At 37.8% G+C, this 18,586-nt stretch overlaps 2 protein-coding genes across 2 annotated transcripts in view; both read right to left on the reverse strand.

Moving 5' to 3' along the window:
• LOC145460163 (adenosine receptor A3-like) overlaps window positions 1–8,406 on the reverse strand; it is a 57,067-nt gene extending 48,661 nt beyond the window's left edge. The window contains exon 1 of the mRNA XM_081444896.1: window positions 7,892–8,406. The gene's annotated coding sequence lies outside the window, so the exon portion shown is untranslated. The remainder of the gene's footprint in view (window positions 1–7,891) is intronic.
• On the reverse strand, window positions 87–4,712 carry LOC145460162 (melanocortin receptor 5-like). Its single transcript, XM_081444895.1, has 2 exons — window positions 4,171–4,712; window positions 87–3,721 (listed from the first exon to the last, which is right to left on the reverse strand). Exon 2 carries the CDS (start codon window positions 3,522–3,524, stop codon window positions 2,547–2,549), a length of 978 nt encoding a protein of 325 aa, XP_081301021.1. The 5' UTR covers window positions 3,525–3,721; window positions 4,171–4,712; the 3' UTR covers window positions 87–2,546.
• Window positions 8,407–18,586: the final 10,180 nt, after the last annotated feature.

Raw genomic sequence — 18,586 nt, forward strand, 5'->3', positions numbered from 1 at the left:
CTTGATAAGTTCTCAAGGATATTTGGAGACTTAGCAAACAGCAAAATCGACTAATGGTGTCCTTCACTGCTTGTTTTATATCTTTAATTTTCTAGCAGTAAATAACTGTATTCAGGAATGAATTTAACAAAACGTTAACTACCGTCGTTTCCAAAGCTAAGTCCATAGATGGCGAATTAGTCTTGTTATAGCATTGCTTTGACGACACCAAATGAAAGATGACAAGTAATTAAGCCGCTAATTTTATGTGTACCCACGGTGCACTGGACACTCTGGACTCGATCTTTCCGTATCGTGTTATATTCAGTGGAGTACAACCACTTGTCGACTGTCCTGGCATTCCTCCGGGTGGTTGTCTTTGGTGTAGTTTACATTAATGTTTTCGTAATGTAAGATGGATTTTTAGTAAGCAGAAATTATTGAAAGCAGAAATGTTATCGTGTAGACGGCAAAATTGGTACCCATTTATACACCTAAGTGGAGAGAGGCACACTGTTCGGAGTAGTGTCTTGCCCAAGAACACAACACAATGTCCCCGGCCGGGGCTTGAACCCGGACCGCTAGATCGATCCGGAGTCAAGCACACTAACCAGGAGGCCATCGCGCCTCCCGTACGATTGTAAGATCAACATTTTAATGGTAATTTTTGTAATCAGTTATTTACGTCAACTCTGGGTTTGCCAACTGGTTTAGTCGCATGTTAAAAAGAAACGGATTGATATAACTGAAATACTTTCGGTTGACAATGTGCGGCCAAAAATTCAATTCAATCCCGAAACAAGATTTGATTGGATGGCGACCTCATTACAGATATATAGAAAGCATTTCATTAAAATAATTAAGGTTGTAGTCAGTAAATTCTCGCTCTTGCTTTGACTGCTCGTTTTACTGTCATGACATCCAAAAAAAAAAAAACGTAACCATTCAATAAATAAAGACAAGAATCTAGTATGATAGACGATTCTTCTATAAACAACCTCGCTGATATTTAAGCCTGTGTGATTTTTCTTTCGCGCGTTATTCGGAGTAAAGTTTAACCCAAATTTTTAGAGATTTGTGGAGACGCCACGCCAACATGACTACAGGACTAGGGTGAAAGCCTTGCTAGATCGTTACAGAAGGCTATGACCCGGTGCGCCCTTGTGATCTTTGTATCGAAAAATTTCGCAGACTGCTTTGCGAACGCAAAGAGTTCAACAATTTTATTGCCTGTGTCTCGCTGAGACATCTATCGGAAAGATTTTCAAATTGCAAGGTCAGAGATCTCACGTTTGAAACCAGCAATCGATACTTCTCTTTGCCACACCTCGAGCTGATCAACCTCAAAAGCAATGGAAGTTTTGTTGCTGCTTTTTATTTGAAGAAATCGACCCTGACTGTTAGTATGAGCCCGGGCTTTTGCGCTACAGTGTACATGACAAGGCTCGCGTAAATCACCACCCTCCGGGAGATCACGTAACCTAATTGCCAATCTGATTTCATTTTGAGACAAGCCTTTTCCAAGGAGCTCTACAGCTTCCTTTTAAGTTGATAAGCTGCATTACTATATGGCTAGTTTCGTGAACAAGCAAGATGAACCAAATCCTGCGCTGTGATCGGGAAAGATGGCGCTATCTTGGTCGCTCAGGACCACCCACTGTGTCCGGCCAGAAAAATTACCGCGAAAGCTATATAATAAATCCTTTATTGACCAAGTTTGTTGACCAGGGGCTAGTATGGGAAATGGAGTCTCCGGGTCGTGGGCTCCTGATGAACTAATGAAACGACCCATTTCTGTTTAGAAAAGAATGCTTCATCGCGCTACGTTTGATTTATTATTTTTTTCACGGTTGACAGAAATCTTGAAAATTAAATATCATTGTTCTAACAAATTCAAATTTATTTGTCATGTACCTTAATTTATTTTGATTAGTTTAAACCGTTTTTTTAAAAGTTATTCGGACCATTCCGGGATGGAAACAGTGTTACGATTAGATTTGTAGACTAATCTAGCTAACACGCCTAAAAAGGTACGGAACTTATTCCGGTGTCTGTAGCATGAAGTGACTAGAAATATTTCTACGTCCCTCTGGATGGGATGCTAGTCCATCGCAGAGTTACCCCCAGCATTAAGTTCGCCGGTACCCATTTATACACCTGGGTGGAGAGAGGCACTGTGAGAGTAAAGTGTCTTGCCTAAGAAGACAACAGAATGTCCCCGACCAGGGCTCGAGGCCGGACCGCTCGATTTGGACACGAGCACACTATACACGAGGCAACCGCTCATCCCGTAACAAGCCACAAAAAAAGTCTTGATCATGACAAGAGATTATAATATCTGCTCTGGTAAGATTGTGAGAAGGAAACCTCAAAGGGAGGATATCTTTTGAGCAGGTGCTTCGATTCTTCCCCTCCACTCCCTCCCCCTCTCCCCGCCCACCATCGCATTTTCTTCTTTGAGTTCCTACAGTTTTTCTTCGATCATTTATTTACAGTTAATGTTGTTATAAGAAATATGAATGACATGTTTCCGTGCTTGATACGTTCTTTAAGAAATCTGGAGACATTTACCATGAGCAACAATATAACCGGCAAATAGTATCTTTCCCAGCCTGTCTTATTTCCTTGATTTTCCAGCAGTAAATAAATGGATTTAGGGACGAGTTTAACGAAACGATAACTATCGTTGTTTCCCAAGCTAACTCAATAGATGATGTAGCTTGTCCAGTAATAGCTAGTACCGCTATGACAACACCAAAAGGAAGATAGCAAGCCACCAACGTCATTTGTACCCACAATGCACTGGCGACTGACCTTCTGTATCGTGCTATATTCAGTGGAGTAGATCTCGTGGATTGTCCTGAGCATTCTTCCTTTGATTGGGCTTGGGGAGTATGACTCCGTAACTGAGCTTGATGTTTTCGTAATGTAAAGTAAATTTTTGTATAAGAGCAGGTTGAAATTGTTATGCACAGCAGTAAGATCGCGCATACAACAAAATCACTAATCGAAAAGACAAAAAAGATTGTAATTACAATGGCAGTTATAGAGAGCCATAAACTAACAACAACGACCCATATTCGCCTTAAAGTTACCACGTGCCTGTATCGTAACCCCAACATCAGAGCGAGAAGTCTGTCGATACTTATTACCGTCATTGTCAACAAAGATACTCCACCGAAAATGAGACCTAACGTATTATACAGGACCCAAGCATAGTAACAAAATTTGGAATGCCCTGGAGACATCAGATAGGTAACACGAACAGGCTGTGCAATGAGGCCAACGCCGAGATCGGTAACTGCGAGGCAACTAAACAAAAGCTTTGATGGTGGATGAAGGGACGACGGCTTCTGAAGTGCAATGATGATTAGAACATTCCCCAGAAATGCAGTGATGGAAAGAGGAATATTAAATGCAGAAATAGCTATCCTTTGATTTACGTCGAGAAGTCCTATTGTACTGCAATATAAACCTTGAATCGCTGTCTCGTTGTCATTCACAGTTAGATTCACTATCTTCATCTTGCCTTTACTGGTGTACATGCCAAGAGCTCCACCTTGTTACATTCACGTGCTAGGAATGTCTGTGAGGATTCCTGACTGTTTAATACCTCTTCTTCTTTCTTGATTGTTTGTATAACTATCTAAACACAGCAATAAGACCTTGACCTTCTTTAGATTGGCCTGCGGCAATGGTCAGTGTCAGTGTCACCCTACAATCTCTTGTTTGGAGGAGTCTCCTAATGAATATAAAGCAGTAAGTATGGCAATCACAAAAAGGAAAGTTAATCCCACGAATAAGTATTGAGAGCTCTACTAAACACTCGGTGAGATCTCTTTGCCTATAGTTTAAAAGCACGGTACTAATTTAAGAATTTATCTTTCTTAGCATCTGCCAACGCAACAGCCAATTTTAAATGAACATGTCTTAGTTAGTCTTGTTTGTTAAAAGCCGTCAGCTACTTGAGCAAAAAAGACATGCACGCACAAAGAGAAGAAAATCCCATTAAGTTTTTGAAAAAAATATTGAAATATTTTGAGTCTTTCGATGGCTTTCGGTTTACTTATCGGTGTGCTCGATTTAACATGCAGGACTTGGTCAATTTACGAAGTTTTATAAGGATCCGTTTCAAACTCATGAAAACATGGGACCCTAAACTTACCAATTTTAACAAAGAAATGTACATACCAGCCCCTTACTTTACTAAATTCGGCGTGAGATATTGATCTATGGAGGTTTCTTTTTTGCTTATATGAAAATACAAAAAGAAAAAAAAATTGTCAATTGTCGTTTGAAGGTTCGTCTGTTATTACTTAGCGGAAACACCTTAAAAATTCGATGCGCTATGCTCTATTGGGCGCGAAGAATCGATTTACGGTGAGCCATACTAGCTACAAAGTGACTGATGGCGAAACACGCGACGTTTCATGCTTATTAAAACATTTTTAATCGTAATCCCACTAAAATGCAAAGAGTGGAGAATAGATGAGGAACATAACTCTCAAATCAGAACTTACAAAAATAAGATATAAAGAGTAAGACTTTTTTTCTCTCTTTTCTTTTACAAACGGAAATATTTTATTACTGCTGTCCCTTTCACGAAGATATTCATGCTTTTAAGTAGCTACAACGGCGACGCCGAGGACATTATCCATCAAAAAAAAAGAAAAAAAGAAAAGAAAAATCATATTTTACCCACGAGTCTTGCGATACTCTAAAGTCATCTAGTTTGTTCATCTTTGTCAAAATCTCGAAACTCAATATAGAACACAGAGCAAAATTCGAAATACAAATTTTAAAAAACTGCCCTTCGTGGTTCACGTTTTTCAGACAACGCAAAATATTCACGTTGCTTTTTTGCAGAGGACGGCGAAGAAATGTACCAAGAGTAACGCAAGCGCACAGTTGCTCTATTGCTCATCAAAACGACGTTCCCCTTGCCGTTGCCGTTGTGGTTTTCTTTCAGCTCCCTTCTAAAACGAAAAAACATGTTCGTGTTTGGATGCACGTCGTAAAGAGATTCTCATCATCGAACTTTTTTTAAATTACGGGACGTACTCACCCAGACCCGAAATAAATATGTTAAGTCACACACCTTTTCACAGTCAAGAAAAAAAATAAAGCTAGTCATACTTGCCCACGTTGTTCCCTTTTTTGCAATAGAAACGTTTCCTGCTTTAGCTCAGCGCTCCTTCTTTGCCACACGAATTATAATGTTTACAGGTGGCAGGTTTAATTTATTTGTTTCCATACACGTCAGCAAATATATATATATAGGTACCTCACTGAAGGCAACTTCCTTTGTCAGCTTAGCAGTTTTTAAGATTAAAACAAATTGAAGCATTTCAACTCTGCCTAGTTTAAATGCAAAGCAGTAAAATAGTATTATTAGTATTTGGATAATTTGCGATGAAACGACGCTAATAATTATTTATAATCAACAGTCGCTAAGAATCAGTCAACAAAAGGAAACACGTATCATAAAAGCAGGATATTTACTTTCCATGTGTCTTGTTTTTTTAGAAGTCGATTCTCAGTGCTTTATTCTAAAGGTTCTAATTTTTTTTTTCTTTAAAAGAGTACTAAAACTAAATGTTACCATTCTATCGGATGAGAAAACAAACAAGAAACAAATAAACAAGACTTTTCTTTTACCTCCAAAAAAGCTTCATAGGAACATCTTGTTTCGAAACGAAAAGCTAGAGAAGGGAATATCAAGAAATCAGTAAATATGTGCCCTACAGTAATCAATAATCTGTCAACATTATTTTCAAAATTGCATAAAATGGTTACGTATCATGAACGCGGCATTTTTGACTGGATTGCTTTTCTGGGACTTGTTTCTATTTCACGAAATTCGATACACGGTACACTTCATTGCTCGCTTACATGACAGTAAAGAAGAAAGGCAAAACATCTTTGACTAGTTTTCAGTTAGGGAGACGCTGAATCGAAGAAAACTCTAAAGGTTTCTTTTAGAATTGAACCTACCAAATCGCCTCTGGAAGTGGCAACTGGCTAGTCCAAATCGCCTGTTCACTATTGTCACTAGTGCTTTATGCATGTTTTAGCGGTCAAAAACAAGGTTCTAAATGTGTAATCTGAATAAGAAAAAAAAAAAATGGTTTGTTTCTATCCAGCAGCTATACCATTGCTGAAGTGACCAGCATATTTTTAACACAGGTGGCCCAATTCGAAATATAATGACTGTATTGGAAAGACGGTTATGTTCTTGAGCCTAAAAATACGAAGGAGTATGAACAAATCTTGTTTCAGGTGTCGTTTTCCATGGATCCCTTTGAGGTTTCTTCTTGGCGGTTAAGATGTACTTAATAACTCAAGTAGCTAAAATGCATTCACTGCGTAGTCTCCACTTGTCGACGCCATCTTGAATTTCACACACGAGATGGAAATGGTCTGCCAGACTTTTTCAAACTCCAGATCGAAAGTTCGCATATGCGCAACCCGTGAAAGTATCCCTTCAACAGTGCAAAATGGGGTTAACAGGTCTACACGGTTCTTACAGTTCGTGAAAGCTATACGTTTGCTCTTTTCATTTGATTTAGAGTCTCGCGACCTTCGAATTTCCTTAGCTTCTCTTGTATTTCTGACGGGCACTTTATGCTGTGTTATTGTTAGGAGCAAATTTACATGCCCACACCCAGAGTGTGAGTATATTCAACCTTTAGTTCACGAGGCTTTCTCATAACGACTCATTTGACGGGTCTCAACGAAACCTAGTACAGGAACTGACGGGCGTTTATTATTCCATCTCAGTGTAGATGATCCAAATTGGACGAGAAATAATCAAAAAGGTGTATTTTTTTATCTCCGAGCCAACCCATCAAGATTTCATATTAATTTCTCCTTATCATCAATCGGTAATGATATGTTTCTTTTACTCTAAATTAATTTTGATTGGGTATTCTTAATTGTAATGATCCTTTCTGTCCGTCATTTAAACTTAGTATTTTCATTTTTTTTAAATGCGGCCAAAAGATCACAAGTTTTCCATTTGTTATTTATTCCAGGATTTGTCATGGTGAACAGAACGCTTGTCGTATGGTTTATTGAAGAGCCTGGGTACTAGTTTGTCGAACACCTCGAAGCTCGAAGTCGGCCACTTTTGTTTTTTTTAAATACGTAGATGAAAGCTGAGGGAGATACTGACTGCGGTCATGTATCCGTCACGACAGCAAGGTCGGGAAGGTCAAATAATTAATACAAGAGGCCTTGGATTAGCAGATGTGGAAATTAAGGTCGTATCTTTTTTCATGGCTAAAGAATTTGATGGTTTTCCACACGTTTTCTCTCTTTGTGGAGTCCAAAGTAAGCTTAAGTTCTTGTTACGTTTTAGCCTAATTGTTTCTGTTTTTGGGCCGCTTAAGTTGTTATCCTTGTTACAACAATCCAGAGGGAAACACGCTTGCAACGACGGAGTTTGTCAGACTCCTAGAGGACTCGGGATCTATTACAGCAAAACAATCCAAAGGGCAGACAGAGAATACGCAGTTACTTGGGTCCAACAGTAGAGTTTAATCCACTAACGTACTCAGAACGTAACCAAAGAATATTTTACACGGCAGGATTATTTAAGCCGAAACATAATTCGAAGCGATCACGTAAGGCTAGTAAACAGTCATAATTAAACATTATGTCATACATTTCAGAAGGCTCGATTGGTTAACGGAATTCATCGTTTACAAGATTAATAACTTTCGAAAACAATACAGGTAGATAACAGTTTAATAAAAGACTATTGCAGGTAGCAATTACAGTTCAATTCTAACTACAGTTATGATATAGTGAATGCTTTGAACCCAGGAGTATCATTAGTTCGTATAGTATGATCGTCCGGGTGAGTGTAGTTCTGAAAAGAACTGTTGTTGGTGACTGGCGTTTCGACAACCTGAGCGAAAGTCATCTTCAGAGTCAAGTGAATGGTGTTTGTCAGTCGATGATGTTATAAGTCTGGTCCGTTGAACCGTGATTGGTCAGTATAGCCATGATGGTATTGACTGAAAGACTCGTGTAAAGTTTGATGAGAAGTTTATATGAAATAATTCATATATGAACTGCGGTTGTAGATGAAAGTGAAGAATGTTCATCGCAGTTAATTTTCCAATTTAAGCAATTGGAAAGAAGAAGCCTGAAAAAATCAGGGCTTCAACGGGATTCGAACCCGTGACCTCCGCGATACCGGTGCGATGCTCTACCAACTGAGCTATGAAGCCACACATTGGGAGCGAGGTCAATTAGTTGAGTTCATATCTTCCCATGAGGAGTGAAATGATGTGAAGTTTATGTGAAATAATTTATATATGAACTGCGGTTGTAGATGAAGGTGAAGAATGATCATCGCAGTTAATTTTCCAATTTAAGCAATTGGAAAGGAGAAGCCTGAAAAAATCAGGGCTACAACGGGATTCGAAACCGTGACCTCCGCGATACCGCTACGAACAGGAACCCTACACCTGTTACTACAGTGACTATACCTTACATTAAGGGCTCTTCTGAGACCATGTCACGGATCCTACAGCCCTACAACATTCGTGTAGCCCACAAACCTACAACTACGTTACGGCACTTAATGACCAACGTGAAAGACAGAGACGAACCTAACAACAGACAGGGAGCAGTTTACAAGATCAAATGCTCCGACTGCCAGGCTTCCTACATTGGTGAGACTGGCAGAAACCTTAACACGAGACTGACTGAACACAAACGAGCCACGAGAAATGGTGATACCAACAATCACATTACTGTACATCATCAACTGTCAAACCACAACATTGACTGGGACTCTGCTCAGTGCTTAACCTACAGTACAAACTACTTTCAACAACTGACTCTGGAAAGCTGGTACACTAACCTTGAACAAACGCCTCTTAACAGATGTCAACAACTACCGGCGCCTTACAAACGACTTATCCATGACGGAAACGAAACCGACAAACGGACTTCTAACAGACCGACTTAACAATACAGGGACCAAAAACCGACCTATTTGACTAACAGTAGACGGATCGAAACCTACCAATGACTGACGACAAACTTTACACGAGTCTTTTAGTCGATACCATCATGGCTATACTGACCAATCACGTTCAACGGACCAGACTTATAACATCATCGACTGACAAACACCATTCACTTGACTCTGAAGATGACTTCCGCTCAGGTTGTCGAAACGTCAGTCACCAACAACAGTTCTTTTCAGAACTACACTTACTCGGACGATCACACTATACGAACTACAGTTATGATCTTACACAAACAGCAGGTGTTTGTTACGGTTAATGAACTGGAACAGTAACCTCTAACTCAGAAATGCAAAACCGTGGGAACTAAAATTAAACTATCCACGTTGGATTTCTATATTTTCCGATAGCGAAAGCAAATATGTATAACATACTAAATTATCTGATTTTCTCTCCTCACAGTATTGTTTTATTTTGTACATACACATTGAAATTATGGTTGTGTTAAAATCAGAAGTTCGAAACCCATTGATTTAATTTGTATTTTAAAATACTTCAAGCATCAAATTCGAATTGTGTTATCTTTTAATTTGCTGTCGTTCACACTTCATTTTTTTTGTATTCCATGCAGTTCGACCAGAGTGAAAATTTCTTAATAGATGGTTTTCAAGTAAACCTACATGCACAATCGAGTAAATATAAGCTACGCTGAAATATTTTAGTGATGGATAGACAAATTAAGTCCAAGAGACTGTGAAGATTTACTTTTTGCGAGAGAGATATGCTGTCCAATCATGTCGAACATAAGCCATGTCAAACACGCATGGTGGCTGGTGATGTAGAGTTTGTTTTTGCTTCTAGAAATGAGAGATTTAAACAAATTGAAATCAAAACTCGAAATAATAATGAATAAGAGAATGCTTGATACTTAATTGTCAATATAGGTTTGTTTTGTAATCATTGCAAAAATCTATTAAAAGAGATATATCTGCAATCCTTTTGAATATTTACTGCATTGCTAGTGAGATTTGCGCAAACAATTACCAAAATATATAGAAACAAAATGATTTGTGAAAGAAAGAAAATTATTTTTATTTAACTTGCATAAACGACGTACAATATGCAGTACCCTTATTATTATATTGCATCAAGCTGTGGGGCTACCCTATCATAGTTGACTAAACTTTAAGTTGCACATTTTTTTTCAGGTTGGAGGTATTAAAAAACTTAACAGGGCAGGGCTTAATTTATTACATTAATTTATCCAATCAACCTACAAACTTCAGAACTCAATTCCACTTGCATGGTTACGTAAACAAAATTATGATTGAATCTATCAGGCCACTATGGGGAATTATGCTGAGTTTTTTTAGTTCCTAAAATCCTCACTTTCAAAGTGAGGCTATTACATGTGCAATCTTTGTTGTCAAAGTAAGACTTCGATAACAAATATTGACCAATAGCCCTCATCTTTAAAATGAGGATTTCAGGAACTCCGAAATGGTCTGTTGTATGTTAACTATCTTGTTTTCTTGATTGAAAGGAAAATATGGAAAACTATCTAACCGTAATCACATACTAGCTCTACTAATAGAAACTCAATAAGAGATCAGGTACTAATAAATTGTCAGTTTCACCTAGAAGCAGCTTAATTTCGTAAGCCGAATATGTACGCTTTGCGGACCTATTTCTTTGCTTTTGTTTTTGCGTGTGCGTGTTTTTTGTTTGATTTTACGTTTTTAACTGATTCTTGGAAAAGTAACTTGGAAATTTTGGTTACGTACGTATACTGCGGCTTCTTTGATTGGTTGTGAAGTAATTCCCCGGAGATTTAGAAACACTTGATAGCATTTTGTTGGGTTTACTTTAGATACGACATGAGGAAACGACCTATTTCTGTTTAAACAGCGTGACACGGGCACTCAAGAAAGGATAAAAGAACAAATAATATTAGAGATGAAAGGGAAAGCACGTGAAAGGGTTTCTCAGATCAAAGTAACCCGCCATCAAATGATTGCATAAGTGATTAATTTAATATTTAGCTCTTATTAACCGAGCTAAGTCGGTCTGTATGGGAGAATCTTGACCGAGGTCGTGAGTGCAGACCGAACGTATTGAGGTCTGTACACACGACCGAGGTCAAGATTCTCCCATACAGACCGACTTAGCTCGGTTAGTAAGATATTTATTATATGGCAAAGAGGAAAACTTGAATTCGTTTAATGTAACTGGTTTGCTGACATTTTGCTTGCAAACGGAGATGAGCGTAACTTAAACCTGTCGAAATTTGCTCGTCCTCTTTACTTTTTTTTTTTTGTCATCAGGCTTTTTGGCACTTCCATACATGATTGAGAAGAAGATAAAAAAAAAAACGGTGAACATTTTTGTACTGGAATTTGCTACTTTTTCAACGCAAAATGAAACCGGTCTAGGTGCCGGTCTAGATGGGAAAATCTAGACCGCGGTCAATATCGATTTCAGCCAATCAAATTCGTGAATTCGGTAGTTCCCAGTCCTTGTGAGACACAGCCATGTAATAATGATTTTATAATAATATAACTATAATGACATTAGAAACAGTTCTGTAGCGTCAACTCGCTAATTGCACATGTTAAACGTTAATGCACCAGTACAAATCGAACAGTACACATCATTCTTATCAGCTGCCAACTCTAAAAGTACTAACATATCACTAAAACTAAATGACTTGAACTAATACTGTGTTAGCGAAGCACGCGAGTGACGTCATAACTGAGACAAACTCAGACAAACAAAACGGAATGGTGAAAGATTTGACGCTGTTTCAAGCGCGTAAGCAAGTGTTCCTAAAACGATTTTAAAAAAGAAAATTTGGCGTTCATTTTCCTCCTATTTCTCTCAGAACACGCTTATGTTGCCTGACTCTCGCGGGGCTCCAATAATTTGCATTCTATTTAATTTTTAGATTTCGCGCGCTTCGTTATCGGTGGTAAAGTTGAGAAAGGATAGTATTTTATTTTCTAAATCGTGCGCCCTTAGCCCTTAGTTGCTTTTCACGATAAGCCGTTTCAGAGGAGCCATTATTCCAGATGATTGATTACTAATTCTATAGCAGCCTATATACTAGATGTTGGGTAAACAATACTCTATTGCAAAATGGTGAATCACTGGAGAAATACACGTGGTTCCTAAATGTATTTGCCCCCAATATGCGCGTGCAGAAGGAAACTTATAGGAATACACCTTAACTGAGACATTTTTTCCCTCCACTCAGCTTTCCACTCCATTTCATCATTTTGATTTAATTCCTACAGTTGTTCTTCAATCAGATAAAGTGGCAAATATTGTTTTCAGGAATATGAATACACTTGTCTCCTAGGCTTCATAAGTTCTAACAAAACCGACTAATGGAGTCCTTCACTGCCAGTCTTATTTCCTTAATTTTCCAGCAATAAATAAAAGGATTTAGTGATGAATTTAACATTGCAACAACTATCGTTGCTTCCCAAGCTAAGTCAAAAGATGGCGTATTTAGTCCAGTAATGGCAAATATAGCTATGACGGCACCAAACGGAAGATAACAAGCCACTAAAGTCATATGTACCCACAATGCACTGGCGACTGACCTTCTGTATCGTGCTACATTCAGTGGAGTAGATCTTTTGGATTGTCCTGAGCATCTTCCGTTTCGTTGGGCCGGAGCATGACTCTGTACATGTAGTTGAGTTTGAAGTTTTCGCAATGTGAAATAAATTTTCATGTAAGAGCAAGATGAAATTATTATACACAGCAATGTTATCGCGCAGACGACAAAACTGGCACTAACTGAAATGTAAAAGATTATAATTAAAACGGCAATTAAAGAAAGCCAAAAACTAACAACAACAATCCAAATTCTCCTTAAAGTTACAACGTGTCTGTATCTTAGCCCCAATATTAGAGCGAGAAGTCTGTCCACGCTTATGGCAGTCAGTGTCAACAGAGATACTCCACAGAAAATGAGACCCAAGGTAATATAAAGGTTCCAAGCATGGTAACAAAGTTTGGAATTCTCTGGAGACATTAGGTATGTAACACGAAGAGGCTGCGTGATAAGGCCCACACAGAGATCGGTGATTGCAAGACAACCAAACAAAAGCTTTGATGATGGATGAAGGGGCGACGGCTTTTGAAGAGCAAAAATGATGAGAACATTCCCTAGAAATGCAACGATTGAAAGAGGAATGTTAAAAGCCGAAAAAATTATCTTTTGATTTACGCCGAAAAGTCTTGTATTGCAAGACGAATCTTCAATTGCTGTCTCGTTTTCGTTCCCAGTTAGGTTCGCCATCATTGTCTTGTGATATACTGAGGTACCTGCCAAGATATTTTCCTTGGTACATTCAGTTGCTTTGAGGTTTTCTTGATTATCTTACACCTTTTTCTTTTCTTTCTTGAGTGTTTTCATCAAGTTGTTTAAACAAAGATAGGTTGCTTCTTGTTTCCTCTACCTCCCTTTAGATCAGCTTGCGCTGATGATCAGTTAGTGTTTACAGCCGTTGATCGTGAACGTCTTTCACTGGTTTGGGGGACTATCCTAATAAATATAAAGCAGACTTACTGTAGAACGGCAATCGCAAAGTTCAGAGCTGAGCACTAACTATTGAGAGCTCTACTAAACCCACGGCGAGATTCCCTTGCCTATAGGAAGCAATACTTTGAAATATTTTTCTCTTTCGAGAATCTGTCTTCAGTCGATTTGTACGTGTCTTATTTAGGCTTGTTTGCCATAAGCCGTTGGATGTGACGACGTTTACTTAATGCAGTAAGTTTGAGTTAAAAGTCATGCACTAATCCCGTTAAACAGAGTGTTTTATGGTGGATACAAACGATTTTGACATACATATGTTCGTAAAAACTGGCAATTTTCGGGATCCGTATATTTTTTATAAGTTTCCAACGGATTCTTGTAAAACTTGGCATATTTCCTAAATTCGGCATGATGAATTGATCCATGGAGCTTCTTTTTTTGTCGATATGAAAAATACGATAAACACTATTGATCGATATTGCGTGACATCGTAAAAATTGTCCCTCAAGCTTGATTTTTTGCGCCCAAAGACGGTCCCGAGAATGCAACAAATTTGCTAACATTTTATCGGGTTGTGATTGTTGTTGTTGTTGTTGTTTTTTCTGTAAGTACGAAACTTTAAAGCAGGAGTTACTTGGCACTTCTTTGAAAGTTTGTCCGTAATTGTTTATCGAAATCACCTTGACAATTCAATGAAACGATACCAACCGTGTTGCACTTTGTTGGCGAAAAAGTACATGGTAAAGAATCGTACAGTATTTCGTGCCCATGTAAATTTTTGTTAATATAATTTTTTTAAAATTCGTATTCACGCTCAAATACAACTAATGGTAATAGATGTAGAGCCAAACTCTCAAATCCGAACTTACTTAATTAACGTGTAAAGAGAAAAATCGTTTTCGTCTCTGATCTTTTAGAGACGAAAATACTATTCTAACTGCTGCCCCTCTCCCCATGATAAGAAGCCAAGAAAAACGATCGCAAACCAACGGAGGATGAAGCTGTTTCTTCATAAACTGTATACAATGAATATTAATGGTTTATCAAATTTTAAGCGAATGGAGGATTTTATTTTAGTAAAATGTTATATATTAAGTAATAACTAATATAAATTAGGAAAGCAACACGTTTGAGTTAATAATAAAATGATTTCAAACTTGCAAAAAAGTAGTCAGCTGACAAAAAAAATAAAACTGAACGTGAATGAATGTTTGTTGCAAATATATTCTTATTATTGAAGGTTTCTAATTTATGCAGAATACTCCCCAGACCAGCAATAAATATAAATAAAGTCCCTTACTTTTTCACAGCTTAGAGCAAAAAGCTGTCATGTTTGTCGACGTTGTTCTCCTTTGTAAACAGACACTTTTCGTGTTTAGCTCAGAGCTTTTCTTTGCATCACAAATTCTAATGACTACACGCAGCTGTTAGTCTTAATCATTACACCAAGGTGATTATCTATTGTTACCTTATCGCGCCTGAAGGGTATTTCCTTTAATTTCCTTTAGAAATTAGATCCTTATTCAGTTTTTATTGAATATTAAAAGTTAAGAAAAAACGCTGTGAAACTTGTCCACGTTGTTCTACTTTTGAACAGAAACGTTTCTTCCTGTAGCTCTGCGCTACTTCTTTGCATAAAAAATTCTCATGTCTACAGGTAGCAGTTTGAATTTGTTTTCGTGCATGTTAGCAATTACAGGTACCTAACTAAAGGCCACTTCCTTTGTCAGATGTTGGGTTTCTAACATGAAAAATTATATCTTTAGTAGTTTTAAGATTAAAACAAATTGAGGCCTTTCAACTTTGCCTAATATAAATGCAAAGCAGTAACCTTGTGTCTATTTGGATATTACCATATGTTGTTTGTTTGTGAATAGACCATTTTCGTATTCTCGGTATTGGACCAGAAGTAGCTTGCAACTAAGGTTTTTGCGGGGAGTCTGTTCAAAAGCAAATGACAACTCCCTTTTTAATGGTGGGCGCTTTCCATTCCACCAAAATTTCGAAATTTTCGAAACCGGGTCAAATGGTACAGAAATTTCCTAAGAAAAGTTCTAGAAAATCCGGAAATTGTTGAATTTCCGAAAAGCGAACCATTCGGTCGAAAACTCTGGAAATTCCGGGATGAAAATTAAATGGAACGGAAATTTCCAGGGAAAGGTTTTCGAAAATTTTGGGATACCTCAGGAGGTAGTCCCTTTTTTCGGAAATTATGTAAATTCGTAATTTCCTATTCTGCACTAGTTCTTTTGGCCACGATCCCAGCGAGTTGGACAGCTCACGCAAGGATGACGGCGACGCGCATTCGAAAACGGATCAATATTTTACTTTAGAATCTTGCCACTTGTCTGTTGATAAATAATAGCGACAGCTAAATTTGTTAAGAAAGCGTTTAATTCCAATTAAATAAAATACGCATAGTTTGGCTACGACATTTTTAACGCGAGCGAAGCCATTGTACCACTCATTAAACTCTTTGTTTTGCGACTTTTCCGCTGTCGTTGTGGTTTGTATAAGGTCCCTGCTGTACGTTGTGGTCTATAAAAAGTCGCCATTTCGACTTATCAGTGTTCTGTTTGCTTCTATATTTGCGATTTAACTTCGAAGTCATCGAAAAATTCCAAGCGAACAAAAGTGCCGCTTATCGTTTTCCACTCTGGTGCAGTAAACCGGAAAATTCTGTTCCATTCGCCTCATGAAATGTCCGAAAATCAACTCCGGAATTTTTGGTCGGATGGAAAGCGCTCAGTGTTTTAATTTCCCCGTACAAGCCTCCATTTCAAGTTACTTCCAGTCCAACACCGGGAATATTGCTCAACAATAATTATACGCTCACGTATTGGAGATCCAGAGTATTATTTTTTAGGAGCTGACTTGTGATTTCAAGAAATTTGAACTGATAATGGGTACAAAACGTAAAAAAAATAAACCCTATATTTCACCACTGAGAAGGATAAGAGAACATCAAGACTTTCTTTCATCTCCGAAAAACTCTCACAGACAAAGATTGCTTGCAAAGGAAAAGCTACATATGGGAATAGTAATATCCATTACCTGCTAATAATTTTAAGAGATAGAGAATAAATGTGACACCGAGTAAATGCATTGTGTCTATAATACAACCAACAAATGCAAGGAATCGTTGATGTACTTGTAATATTTCGATATAATTCTATATCATCGTCAGACTGAGGTGACATACAGGTAGCAGAAATTTAAATACTGCAAGATGGTACATTAGCATTAGCACGTGAAAATACAAAACAAAGACGATACTATCAAGAAAATAGGCATGGTTCCCTACTGGCTTTTAAACCAGTGTTCAAATATAGTGCTGAACGCTAGCGCTTGATATGGTAACCTTCTTTATATAGTAATAGATTCAAAATATCATCGCTGTCTGTTGTGTTTGTGTTACCACGCACGGCTTGGGTGAGAAATTCTTTGTTCATTGCAGTAAAAGGTGGGTTGTTCTCATTAGGGACTTCAAGCAAGTCGCTACGGCTGGCGCTGATACGGGTGCCGGAAGTAAATTTCCACCAAAATGAGACACTGCGCATGTACGTCGGTTGCATTCCACCGTAGCGTGAAATCTGACTACGTGAGTCGAGATGTTTTGCCGTGGTGACTGCTACGTCGGGTTTTTTTCGCTTCTCTGGCCCTTTTCAACGGACATCTCGGCATTTTAAGAATTCCTTTGGATACTATATCCTTTAAAGTCAATTTAAGTCAAAGATTGTGTCACGGTTGCCTCTCAAAATCTTGTAAATCCGTATCCTGAATTTATGATACGTTTTGGCAAAGGTGTTGGAATGACGAAGAGGTCAAGTATGTCAAGTGAAATATTCGTGTCGAGCACGAGGTTGTTTTTCTTCGGTTAAGTTTGCTTTGAGGGTTTAGTGAAAATGTTTTATATCTGGATAACTACACGATACTATTTTACTTTTTTGAGTATTGATATATTTGTGTTCTTCACTCGATATTCTTTGAGATATTTGTCTTTGAAATCATATATATATATCATCCATCGAATTGTTATGGCACAAAGTGTAAGGCATTCGCTTTCGCTCAGAAATAATCTATTCGCTTTAGCTTTCTTCTATCCAACAATAGGAAGTTTTAATTTTTTTTTTTTAGTTATCATACAGTTTAAAAGCAGGAAAGCAAAGTAAAATTGAAAAAAAAAAATGCGTTCGCCTTAAGAGGGACGAGCTGGGTCAGTTTGCCGCCATCTTGACCGGCCAATCTGTGTCAAGAAGGGATGTGTCCAAGGAAACATAAAATAACATAGAATAAAATAGTTAATTAAAAATTAAAGCAATAGTTTGTGAGCGGTGGAAATCGCATAGCATTTAAACATTCCAATTGCATTTTAAAAAGATTTGCTGTCGTGTTTGGTATCAAAAGAAAGGTCTCGATTTCGTTTTTCCCGCTGACTTGGTCTGAAGCCTTCGGAGACTATCCCATGAACACCAAAAAGCTTGGAAAAGTCGCATGTGAAGGGCCTGTTGAGTAGTTCCACGTTCTTGACAATATACACGGTCAACTACACCATTTTGGCTTTAATAGCCCTTTTCACGCCCTTTTTCCTTGTACATTCATGAGTGGAATTTCTGTTTCACTTGCCTTTCAAATCTGCTATTCATCATGCATATACAATTATTAATATAAATAAAAAATAATTTTGATAAGTTAAATACCTTACTGAAAGCTGAGCCACATGCAGAATCAAGAAATTGTAGAATTCTGGGGGAAAAAAATTCAGACAAACCCAAATATATATTCCCCTAGTTTGAAGATGACATAAGATCCACTTTTGCCAACATCAAATGTCATCTTTAAACACGTTTGTCTGTATTTAAACGGAACAAATGTTATATTTGTCTTAGATTTACGCCACCTTTGTTCATATTTGTCATTGAAGCAAATGCATCATTATCCTATTTATCTTGAGGATAAATACCATATTTGTCTCTCAATTAAATATGGACAAATATGACAAATGTCATATTTGAATCATATTTACACAACACTCATCTCGAATCAACTAAACAACTAAGGCCATAGCTAGGAG

The sequence above is a fragment of the Orbicella franksi genome, chromosome 11, assembly GCF_964199315.1.
Source record: "Orbicella franksi chromosome 11, jaOrbFran1.1, whole genome shotgun sequence".
NCBI classification, from domain to species: Eukaryota; Metazoa; Cnidaria; class Anthozoa; order Scleractinia; family Merulinidae; genus Orbicella; species Orbicella franksi.

Excerpts from the sequence above, each read along its gene's own strand:
- LOC145460162 (XM_081444895.1), bottom strand. The coding sequence starts at position 3,524 with ATGTACACCAGTAAAGGCAAGATGAAGATAGTGAATCTAACTGTGAAT.